Source organism: Aulonocara stuartgranti (assembly GCF_965226115.1).
Source record: "Aulonocara stuartgranti genome assembly, chromosome: 7".
Classification (NCBI taxonomy): Eukaryota; Metazoa; Chordata; class Actinopteri; order Cichliformes; family Cichlidae; genus Aulonocara; species Aulonocara stuartgranti.
This window is the reverse complement of record NC_138945.1, coordinates 42154867-42167392: the sequence shown is the minus strand read 5'-3', so window position 1 is coordinate 42167392 and position 12526 is coordinate 42154867. Positions and strand designations below refer to the sequence as shown.

The window sequence follows — 12526 nt, the reverse complement described above, 5'->3', positions numbered from 1 at the left end:
ACTACTGGGGACAGAGGGGGAAAGGGCTTTTTCACTGTACTCAGTGGCTAACTGACTGACCAACAACAATGCAAGCAAGAGTGGCCCACAGACCAGTTTTACTCTCTACTCACTACAGATCACAATGTCGTCTATAAACATCATCAGAATCCTGCCTAACCTCATCTGTCAACTTGTCCATTGGGAATGAATAAATAAATGAATACAGAAAACATTTGGGCAACCGTCATACTGACAGTTCGTGAAGTTGCTTTGAGGCACATCCTATTGTGCAACATCAAAAGTGTGATATGGGTTAACCCTAACAAATCAAAATGCTGATGGGAAAATATTTACAACAGTTTGATGTGATTTCTCCTTCATGTTTGCAGGAGTTGTACTGTGACATAAAGCTATGTGGATCTGTAATTTGTAATTGTAATTTGCCCTTTTGCACTTCTTTGGTTTTTGTTACGGAATTGTCCTGCTTGTCTGCTGCTGATTCGCCCTCAACCTTAGAAACTGAAGCCCAGTTACGAGGTAAGCCCCTGGCATTTATTCATGTTGTTGCATACCACCAGATGTGTATCTGTCTTGTATTGCACGCTGTTTCCTTGTCATAGTATCAGTAAAGCACGTTTACTCTGTGGCAGCAGTAGAGGAAGGCATGACTGCATTATGTGAGCCGCAGGGTTATTACAAAGAGTAAAATGTGTGCATAAAGGTCATTTCTAGTTTCAAGAAATCCAACCAAAATCTGTTGGAAATCTGTTAAAATCTCAAAATCTTTTCTTTTAACCATGAACTGTTTTGGAAAACTAGTTGTATGAAGTTTTAAAATACATACACTATATTGGCAAAAGTATCCACTCGTCTGCCCTCACACGCATATGAGTGACATCCCATTATTAATCTGTAGAGTTGAATATGATATTGGCCCACCTTTTTGCAGCTAAAAAAGCTTCAGGTCTTTTTGGTAAGGCTTCCTACAAGGTTTAGCAGTGTGTTTATAGTCATTTTTGACCATGCTTCCAGAAGCACATTTGTGAGGTCAAACACTGATGTTGGATGAGAAGACTCTGCTCTAATTCATCCCAAAAGTATTCTGTCAAGTTGAGGTCAGGACTATCACAGTACCACGCTGAAATTCACTGAGCTCCTGAGCGTGACCCATTCTTTCACAAATTTTTGTAGAAGCGGTCTGTATGCCTAGATGCTTTATTTTGTACACCTGTTGCCTTGGAAGTGATTCAACACCTGAATTTAATGTTTGGATGGGTGAATGAATACTTTTGGCAGTAAAGTGTATCTTAAGAGGGAATCTGATGCAATGTTTATCCTTGATGGTCTGATCCGCAGCTATTGCAACAGGCGTGTGGTAAGTGGTTTTGAGTCGAAAGGCGCTTTCTATCACAAGTTTATTTTACATTGTGTGGAATGTAAATTGAAATCTGCCAGTGTGCAATTGTACTCACTTATGATACATTTACCGAGACTTTAAGTTATCTTTGAAGACTCTAAGCTTTGCTCTGTGTGTGCATGTTTCTAGGAGGCACATATGTGCACTGTGGACATAGTGATGTCTACTGACAACGCAAATCATCCAGACAGCAAGACTGAAAACAGACACAGCAACAATTCGACCTGTAAGTACAGGTTCAGACAGTGTGATGTGCTTCATGTTCAAGATTCAGAACAGTTTCAGATTTCTAACTTTTACTAAAGGACTTATTTTCATCTCTTAATCACAAATAAGATGGATAAAAGGCATAGCATAGTTATGATTATGTTAGGTATTTTAGGATATTAATTGTTAAGATTTTGCTGAGTCTGTGTGCTCTGCTAGTGTTTATCAGATGCAAATTAATGTTTCTGTTGAGTTGAGGTTTTAAAATATTGTTTTTCAGCCGAAGTTCTTTTCATTAACAGGTACACATAAATACATGGTAAGGTATGTGTGGCCACAATACTCAACAGAGCACCACATATAGATTCTTCCATCACTGAGACTAGTCCCACAGTGCTACTGTTTATGACACACTGAACAAAACTATAAGGATTAGTAGTCACAAAATTCAGTTTTTAATTGATAGTTTCATTTATTAGAGAAAAAAATCTACTTAACCTACCTGGCTCTATGTGAAAAAAGTAGTTGTCCCTTCTTGTTAAATCTTGACTTAACTATGATCAACACGTATTTTTTTAAAACTGAGTTTAACTTCAATAGCCATGCCTAGGCCTGATTACTACCAGACATGTTGAATCAAGAAATAGCTTAAGTAGTAAAAACATTGTTTCCTTCATTCCCCTACTTACCTCCTAAAAATCAAGTGGATACTATTTTGGAAATAGATCGTTTTGGCAAAAGGCGAATCTCTGTCATATGCAAACTGATATAGAGCTTAAGGCCTATTACTTGGGAAAAAACTAAAAATAATTGGGTAAAAGCCATTGGAGTGGATTTATCTGATGATGAGTGGAGATCTTGCTTGAATCGTATACATACCTCCTCCCTTTGCATTCGCCATGGTTTAATTCAGTTTAAAATTCTTCATCGTCTTCATTATACAAGAGAGAGGCTTTTAAAATTTTCCCCAGAAGCCAATCCTGCCTGTCCCAGGTGTGGACATAGTCCAGCAAATGAGGGTCACATGATGTGGTCTTGTCCTAACCTGGACAAATACTGGGTAAATATATTCAAAGTATTATCTCACATCAGTGCGCAAAATTTAGTGCTTGATTTCCGCATTGGCATTTTTGGCCTCAATACGAAATTAGTACATCTCAGGAAAATGCCATAGCATTTGCTACATTGCTTGCCCTTAGACTCATTCTATTCCACTGGAAGTCTGATAAGGCTCCTTCATATATACAATGGTTAAAGGAGGTGCTTTTCTTTTTACCACTGGAAAAACTTAGACACAGAGTTCTCTCATCACAACAAAAATTATCTGCGACTTGGAACCCATTTATTGACTATATAAAAACGTATTTTCCAGATGTGTGACGTACATTATCTGTTTGTTTTGTTTCTCTTTACATGAACCTCGGGTGGGGAGGGAGGGGGGTTCTTTTTTTTTCTTTTTTTAACTGTGCTTTATTTTTTTATGTATAATCGCAACGTTTTCATTTTGTTTTGTGACCATGATTTGTGTAAAGCGATTAAATTTAAAAAGTCAAAAAGAAAAAAGGAAAGCTAGAGTGCAGGCTCAAACTGGAAGTTTGTAGTGTCCAATTTCTATTCTATCATTCCAGTTTTTTTCCTTTTTAAGTTGAATATGTAGGCGAAGTATTTCATACGCAGTATTGCAGTTTTTTATGCAGCCAAAACATCAAGATTTAATTTGGAACAATAAAAAATATAACTTCTTTATCCACCAAAAAAAAAAAGAATGAATACTGGTGCATTTGTTACACGTTTATATCCAGATGCTGGTCCGGAGATTTAATTCTTCTTCATTTGCTGCACTTTCAGCTGTGGCTGCTTGTTCATTCCTGAAGAGTCAAGACAGCAACTGGGTTTTCAGTTCAGAGCCACAGTAATTAGTTGATTAAGAAGCCTAAAATCAACCAATGAATTAATAAAAATCTTCTGTAGCCTTATCAACACACGGGACTAAGATAAAGCATTAAGCTACAAATTTTGGTTTTGTATATGTAAATGAGTAATCCATCCACGTAAAAAGAAGAAAGAAATAAAATGCACTCAGCGCTCAGAGTATAAAAACATGTATATAAAAGATGGGCACACACCATGACATCACTCTGTTCTGTGAACCTTTTTCTCACTGTTTTAATCTTTGATTTGAGCATTTTTGTGATTGCTGTCTTTTTTATTTGGAGTCACAAGTGACCAAAATTGTTAAATAAATTTAAAATAACATGTAATTTCAAACTTTAATAAAAGGGAAAAAAAAGAAATAGCTTAAGTAGAACAGAGACAGAGTAAAAGGTTAAAAGATCCCAGAAAGCAACACATCATGCCATAATGTAAAGAAACAGTTGAGAAACAAAGTCAGTGACATGAATTAGTCCAGGAAGAGTTAAAGGCTTTGGGACCCCAGCACAGTGTCTGAAACATACCACCTCTGAATGGCTCAAAACCCTAACAAGTCAGGTTTAGGCAGCAATTAGTTTTTCACATTGGACCAGGTAGTTTTGGGTATATTTTTCCCTTAATAAATAAAATCATGATTTAAAAACTGCATTTGCTGTTTGGTAGGTTCTGTATTAAAATATGTTTACGTTTAAGTGTGACAGATGAGCAAAAAAAAAAGAAACTTGGTAGGGAGGAAATAGTTTTTAACAGCACTATATGTTTATTTTTGTCAAAAGTAAAGTACAGTAGAGGATCTAGAGTAACTGGCCCATTTCAGGACTTTCCTCCAGGATTACACCCCGAAGAGTTCAGGACCAGAATGTAATTGATAGTCATAAATTCTACACTCTATCAGTCGATGCTGAAGGAGAATGTCTCGTCATGCCCTGAAGCGTTTTAAATTTCAAAATTATATTTAATATCCAATTTATATGGAAGATGTCAAATTTGCTTACATGTCTTTATCTAATGTAAAATGAATTCATCTAATTTTTTATCTTTACTGTCTGTGTGTGTCTGTCTTTGCCTGTCAGATGATGATACCCAGGTACACCTCTCACTATTGGCCAACAAAAAAGGAAAAGCAATGGATTACATTAACGCAAGCTACGTGGATGTAAGGAAAACATTTTAATAAGCTACATACAAACTGAGGCCTTCATCCTCACTCTGAAGCTCATTTCTGTTTATTCAGCCTCTCAAACAAATAGTCTGAGGGTATTTTTATTCCCAGAGCCACTCAACACTTCCCTCTAGTCTTCCAAAACCAAGTCAAGTCTCCCTGCTGCATATTTCTAAACCTATTCACGAGAGGGGACCTGCGAAGCTCTCTATTATGCTAGTAACGGCACCAATAAAACCTTATTTCCAACATCTTGTTGTTTTGTGAAAAGCAGAAGCGACACAAAAAGACCTCTCTGCAGTCATGGCCTCTCTGGAGAGCCGGCATACAGGTTAGAGTTGGTAAAAGCACATTGAGAATCTCTACAGCTCCTACTTTTGTCTGCTTTTGGCGCATTGACGACAACTTCATGCTGTCAGTCAACTGAAGGTTATCTTATCAAACTATTAAATGGAGTGATTGAACAGCGCTCTCTCCTGAGAACACGTGACAGTCTTTCGTAGGCTGGCCTTAACTAAACAAATCACCAGAATTCTGCCATCTTGACATTTTTGTTAAAAACACACACACACACACATATATACACACACATACACACACACATGTTTTGTTTGATTTGGCAATTTAGTCTCCAATTTGAGCACCTATACAGGAGCTTTCTTGGGCCCTTTCTCAGTAGTAAAAAAAATCTAGTAAATTTGAGTTGTGGGATTTAGATTGACTGTGAAGTGCATTTAAATGCTTCATTTTCAACAGGAGAACAAATAGGAAGCTCCAAGTGGACTTTGAGGAGAAAATATTTTTGAGCACATTTTGTTTTTAAAAATCAACTACAACAAGAAAAACGTTATCATAAAAAAGCTACAAATTCTAGTGAAACAGGTTGAACTCGTATTAGACTGAACACACCAGGAGTAAATGAAAATATGCTGGTATTCCTGAACTACCATCTCTTGTAGACGTGTTTCTAATTTTAGAGATATTGCACAAATCCTAAATATTGATTTAATATGAGCTTTGAAATATCCTGATCAAAAATGACTCCTAAGGTTTCTGAAAGTGTTACTGAAGGCCAAGGCAAGTCATCTACATATTCGTCTCCATTTTAGAAGGAGGAAATTCAAAAGACATGCCTGAGTTTAACTACATGATGTGAATCATCTGGCTTCATTGATAGATAAAGTTGGCTATCATCTGCATATTGTATGTTATTTATTCTAATAATATTGCCTATTATTTAAATGTATAATGTCAATAGAATTGGTCCTTGACAAAAAGAAGACTCAACATTTGCATGAACAACCTGGATAGATATAACTTAAACCACTGTAGTGCAATTTCTGTAAAATTTAATTAATTAAAAAGTCTGTAGTAAAATATTGTGCTAAGTGTTATCAAATGCTGCACTGAAGTCTAGCAGGAGTCTGACAGTGTGTAAGCTCACTTTCAGAGGCCATAAGAGGTCGTTAGTAACCTTTAGTAGTGCGGTTTCTCTTCTGTGATTCTGAATCCTGACTGAAATTCTTCAAATGAACCGTTCCTCTGCAGATAATCAGTTAACTGGAGGATGTTATAAGGCCTTGAGGCAATCAGATGTAAAACACAATATTCACGAGTGTTTTAAATCGTAAATTCTTTTTTGCCTATTTTTGATTTCTAATATTGTAATACGTTTTGGTTGGTTGGCCTTCACCTAAAGTTATTTATTAGTAATAATAAATCCAGATTCATAAAGGAATGGTGCAACTATACTTGAAATAGCTATCAATGTGGTGTTTAAGCATTCAGAGCAAAAACTCTAATGGACAATCTTTTTATTATCTCATTGTTTTTCACATTGCAATGTAAAAGTACATGAACACAACAAAGTCAGCAGAACAAATTTCCCATCTTGTACTTAGTACATCTTGCACATACACCTGTGACATTCTGATTTGCCAAAGATCATGTCAGCACTTTGTGTTTCTCAGGGTTTTAAGAAGCCACGGTTGTACATTGCTGCTCAGGGGCCTGTGAGGTCGAGCATTGAGGACTTCTGGAGGATGATATGGGAGCAGAACATCTGCATCATCGTCTTGATCAGCAACCTGGTGGAGAAAGGATGCGTAAGTGTCTCGTCATAGTTTCTGAAATTCCATTTATATTTTTGAGTTGAAATATATATGAACATAATCTGATGACACACACAGAGTGAACTTGTGTTCACTCATGTTGGTCAGTAAAGAAAGAAATGATTCTGTAGTTTTAAAAAATATATTTTTTACACTTTTACAGTACTCTTTTATAAATATCGATCAACCAAAGAAGAATCTTTTCCATCACATTTCTTTTAGCATTATATGCATGTGTTTACTGTGTCTTAGAGAATATATGATCAGTACTGGCCACTAGAGGTGCAGGAGGAGTACGGCAGCTTTCTTGTGACTGTGAAGAGCACTAAAGTCCTCGCCTACTACACCCAGAGAACCTTCACCATCAGAAAAATCCAGGTAAAAAAGGTCAGCCTGTAGCAGTCACCCTTAAGTATCCTGTGTAATGACAGAATTTCACTTCATTTTCTTTTTTATAGCTCTAATTTGCAAAGATGATCACTTCAAGAGAAATAAAGACCCTAAAATATTAGAAAGGAGTTCCCTTAATGGGAACCAGTTGGGGTGAGGGGAAAGAGAAGAGAGTAGAGAGACTGCACTACATACAATATATTTAGATTTTCATGTTAATTGTAACTAGGCCAAGTAGGAGTGGCAAGAAATTATTTTAGGGTGGCAGTACCGCAGTAGATCCATCCATGGATGGCACAAGTTAGAATTTCACAACTCGAGTGATGTCAGTGAGTCACTGTTGGTATCTTCCTGTTACTGACTGCTTTGTTCTTGTCCACCTGCAGAGTTCTCAGAAGGGGCGGGCCAAGGAGGGGGCTAATGAGCGGACTGTGACACAGTATCATTACACCCAGTGGCCTGACACTGGCGTTCCAGACTTAGCTCTGCCGTTCCTCTGCTTCATCCGCAAGTCGTCCAGAGCCAGGACAGATGACATGGGGCCACTGATGGTTCACTGCAGGTGGGAACTGCCAGAAAGAGTTAAAAATCTCATTTTCATTGGCAGCTGAATATATATTCTTAACTCTAATATTCTCTTTGCCGCGCAGTGCTGGTGTTGGCCGCACGGGCACATACATTGTCCTGGACAGCATGCTGACGCAGATCCAAAATGAGGGCTCCGTCAACATCATGGGCTTCCTTAAACACATTCAAACTCAGAGGAAATGCCTGGTGCAGACAGAGGTCACCCTCATTCCTGTCCATACACACCCACACCTATAGCCAGTCAACACACCATCCATTTACTACCATTAATAATAATACTACTAATAATAATGACTTCTTTGTGGATGGTAAATCCTGAGTCTCTACATGGCAAGTTCAGTGTCATTGATCTGTGCACCCAGACTGGAACAACTGACATTAAATTGGAACCAAACACAGATGCAGCCCAGAAGATTAAAAAAATAAAAAACGAGAACCTCACTGGCAATACTTAGATTTTTCTTCAAGCAAACCCATGCCTTGGTATGCTGAAGCATTAGCGGTGCCTTTCACTGGAACTAAGGGGTTGAGCCCAACTCCTTAAAAGTAACCCCATATCCACCAAACATTACACTTGACAGACTCATCCATCGGGCTGTCAGACGGAGAACCATGATAGAACCATGATTCATCACTTTTCACTGCATTACGCCGCTTAGATGCAGCTGCTCGGCGATGGAAACCCACCCCATGAAGCTCTTTATGCACTGTTCTTGAGCTAATCTGAAGGCACATGTGGTTTGAAGGTCTGTAGCCATTAACTGCTGAAGACGTTACACACTATCCACTTCAGCATCCGCTAACCCTGCTCTGTGGCTTTAGCGGTCTACTACTTCAAGGCTGAGTTGCTGTCATGCCCAGTCTCCTCCACTTTGTGAACCGTAGTAGTGAGGACATTTCCCAACTGGACTTGTTGCACAGGTGGAATCCTGTCACGGTAGCATACTGAAATTCACTTCAGTGCCTCAGACTGGCCCATTCTTTCACAAATTTTTGTAGAAGCAGTCTAACAGAGGTGTCTGATTTGATATCCTGGTGACCACCTGAATTCAATGGTCTGGATGAGTGAATGATTACTTTTAGTAATGTAGTGTAGCAGTATGATATAGAGGGGTTACAGTCATTTTGATCACTGTTGTATACACCCTCTACATTCATTCCCATAATGAGTGTATATAAACCCCTGACCACAACTGTAGACCTTTCTTTCAACCATATTTTGATTCTGTGTAGAATTAATCAAATAAATTGAAATGATTGCTAGAGATCTTGTTAAATATAGCACTGAACAGAATATTCTTCTCACGAATACAGTTTTAGTTTCTATCTATATTTTTCACTGGCAGGCAGAACTAGAATGCATTAACAACCTTTTTTTTCACAAAAGTTCGTCCTGATCCCGAAGTCCCAGAAATAATCAACTTTGAATTTTTGTGACTTGTTATTTTCTGACAGCCATCTTGTTTAATTCCATCTCCCATTTCTAAGGCCCACTAGGGTTATGATGGTTTGTCAGTTTCTATTTCATGGCTAGAACTGTATCAGGTATAAATTTAGGACAAATAAACAGAAAAATAGGGAAATAAATTATGTTGCTCCTGCGACAACTTTGCCTCGCTGTTCTAAGCCCCTGCTATAAGATTAGCATGTGCACATGCTGAAGCCACACTGAAAATAAGTCTGTGATGCTTTTTGGCCTCAAACAGGACAAAATCCAAAGCCTAGAGATAACCTAGATATAACACAAGGTGCTGCCCCCCACTCCCAAGAAAAGTTCAGCAACATAGAACAACAGAAGATGCCATCAGCAGTTTGTTTGCTTCAACAGGGAATAATGCCAAAACAACAAACAATCAGCAAACATTTTACAACAATTTATCTGATCCTAACAGGACAGCGAGTCTGTACTTGCTGAAAAGAGGTCAAATTTGTCCTCTCAAACCGAGTCTGCAACTGGAGGAATAAAAATTAAAGCTGTTGGGAGAAGTTTATTTTAGAGTTTAATTTTAAAATATGCTGCAAGTGTCACATTTTCACTGATTCATTTATTTAAAGCACATTTTAAGTGTATTATAGATTTATTGGTGAGATGATGTTTTATATGTGCAGCTCGTTAAACTGCACATATAAAAAACACTAAATGAGGCACAAACTATGTGTTACATCGTGACAGGAATGTCTGGGTATTAATTTGGTGATTCAGAAAATGTATGAAATGATTGTATGTCTGAGTGTCTTTACATTACTGGAATTGTGGCTACTAGAACAAAGACCACTCACCAAAAAGACCTTCTTAATTAATCGGACTAATTTGACATTCATCTGCATCAGACTGTCAAACTCCACATCTCCTTTATTAGACAGTAAGATTTTTTTAATGTTCAAATGAATAGAGTTCAATGTTTAACATTTTAAACTTCCTACCTGGCTCAGTCTCCTGTTATGAGGCTGTTAAAAAAGTTTCAATGACAAATTTAAACGTCCTGTTTTTTTTCTTTCTGCAGGAACAGTATGTTTTTATCCACAATGCCCTGGTGGAAGCCATCTTGTCTGGTGAGACAGAGGTGGCAGTGGCTCAACTGCATACGTACGTGGACAAGCTGATGACCCCAGGGCCTGATGGAGGAACAGGGATGGACAAACAGTTCAAGGTAAGCCTTACTCTCAATATGTTTCATTGAGACAGACACAGTCTCAGGCAGTCTTCATATTATCATAAACTATTATCATACTTATTATCAGACATCTTTTAATGAAAGATGGGTTTTTTTAGTTGTTTACAGTTGTTTACAGGTTTTTGATGTTTTCCACAGATGGTTTGTTACACCAATCTGAAGCACTGTGACTATTCCACAGCTCTGCAGGACTGCAACCACAACAAGAACAGGAACTGCTCGGTGATACCCAGTGAGTCTGACACACTCGTCAGTTGCAGCTGAAAATACTGCACATACACAAAAACATCTGTCTGCACAAACATGTTCTATCTCATATTGCAGTTGAGAGGTCACGAGTGCATTTGCCGACAACAGCAGGGGAAACATCAGACTACATTAATGCATCATATATCGCAGTAAGTCATATATATATATATATATATATGACTCTGTGTGTATGTGTATATAATTCATCAGTAACAGCCACCGTTTCAAGTAATGAGGTCAGTAAGTGTGGCTGACATGTTCCTCCAGGGTTACAGGCACACCAAGGAGTTCATCATTACCCAGAAACCCTTGCCTGTCACCATAAAGGACTTCTGGACAATGATATGGGACCACAACGCCCAAGTCATTTTGTCACTGCCTGGGGTGAGGAACCGTTCTTTTTAAAGACATCCCTGAAAGAATCTTGTGACTACATCCTCCTGGGGCTCTTTGTACCTGTTTGTTCCTTTAATTCAAATGTTATTTTAATATTTATTTTATATCTCAAAATATCTTTTCTGGTTTAATATTTTAATGTTTTGTGGAAAATGTATTGAGGTTTTCTTGACGTGTTAGCCCAGACTAGCGATCTGTTCAGGGTGCACCATGACCTTTTGGAGAAAGTCATGCTCTCTCTACAGTATCATGGTACATACTGTAATTACAAGCAGCCAGTTTGGAAAAAATGTAGTTGCAAGTTGGAGATATCTGTGAATTGTCACGAATGCAATGTAATGATTTCCTGTGTTGGTAGATGGAGGAAGAAGCAGAGCCATTTGTTTTCTGGCCTTATAAAGGGCAGCTGATCAGCTATGAGATGTTCACTGTCACTCAAAAGAGTGAGACTCATGTTTGTCTGTCCAACGAGGACCTGCTGGTAGTTCAGGACTACATACTGAAAGCTACAAAGGTTAGTAACATGGCAGTTTGAATTCCCTCTAAAAAATGTATCCCAGCTTTAATTTAAAACCCACGCCCATAAGAATAGTTGTCATGTGGACATGAAAACTCACTCTCATGACTGACTGTGACTGATGTTTGCTGTCTTTTCTTATCTTAATAGGATGACTACGTTCTTGAGGTGAGACACTATCGTGCTCCCAACTGGCCAAACCCAGACAGTCCCCTCATTTCCACCTTTGAACTTTTCAAACTGATGAAGGAAGAGATCCTCACAGAGGACAGCCCTACTGTGGTCCACGATAAGTAAGACCCTTGGACTACTTACAATACTGTCGTCTGGTCTGATACTTGTTTTGTAATCTTTATATTATTCACGATCCATATCTATGCATCTGTCTGTCTGTGTACCTACCTACTCAGGCCTTCTTGTCCAACCTCTGAACCTCTTGTCTGACCTCTCTGTCAGGGTGCTGGTTCAGCATTTTGAGTTTATTCTGTTTTGTGATTCTTTGTATTATTGGTTTAGGATCAAGTTTTATTCCTTGAGTTTAGTTCCTTTTATGTTTTGAGTATTTTTGTTGTTTATTTTTCAGTTTACCTGTTTTTATTCATGTTTGTTAGCAGCCAAAATACAGTGAGGAACATAAGTATTTGAACACCCTGCAATTTTCAAAGTTCTCCCACTTAGAAATCATGGAGGGATCTGAAATTCACATTGTAGGTGCATTCCCACTTTAAAAAAAACAATTAGGAAATGGCACTGTATGATTTTTAAAGAATGTATTTGGACACCTGAGAAAAGTAGTGTTAATATTTGATACAAAAGCCTTTGTTTGCGATTACAGAGGTCAAACGTTTCCTGTAGTTCTTGACCAGGTTTGCACACAGTGCAACAGGGATTACGGCCCAC

The 12526-nt window shown here is 38.1% G+C and overlaps 1 protein-coding gene across 6 annotated transcripts in view; it reads left to right on the top strand.

Annotated features, from left to right (window-relative positions):
• ptprz1a (protein tyrosine phosphatase receptor type Z1a) overlaps window positions 1–12526 on the top strand; it is a 95503-nt gene that overhangs the window by 76429 nt on the left and 6548 nt on the right. For 4 of the 6 annotated variants that reach the window (XM_082540789.1, XM_082540791.1, XM_082540792.1 and 1 more), the window contains 13 exons: window positions 499–519; window positions 1529–1625; window positions 4612–4694; window positions 6671–6805; window positions 7064–7198; window positions 7588–7763; window positions 7852–7987; window positions 10294–10440; window positions 10603–10696; window positions 10789–10862; window positions 10981–11097; window positions 11468–11623; window positions 11777–11919. In XM_082540789.1, the coding sequence (XP_082396915.1) occupies window positions 499–519; window positions 1529–1625; window positions 4612–4694; window positions 6671–6805; window positions 7064–7198; window positions 7588–7763; window positions 7852–7987; window positions 10294–10440; window positions 10603–10696; window positions 10789–10862; window positions 10981–11097; window positions 11468–11623; window positions 11777–11919 (1514 nt within the window). Of the gene's footprint in view, window positions 1–498; window positions 520–1528; window positions 1626–4611; window positions 4695–6670; window positions 6806–7063; window positions 7199–7587; window positions 7764–7851; window positions 7988–10293; window positions 10441–10602; window positions 10697–10788; window positions 10863–10980; window positions 11098–11467; window positions 11624–11776; window positions 11920–12526 lie in introns of those variants that run through there. The other 2 variants (XM_082540790.1, XR_014277832.1) reach the window with 2 other exon arrangements.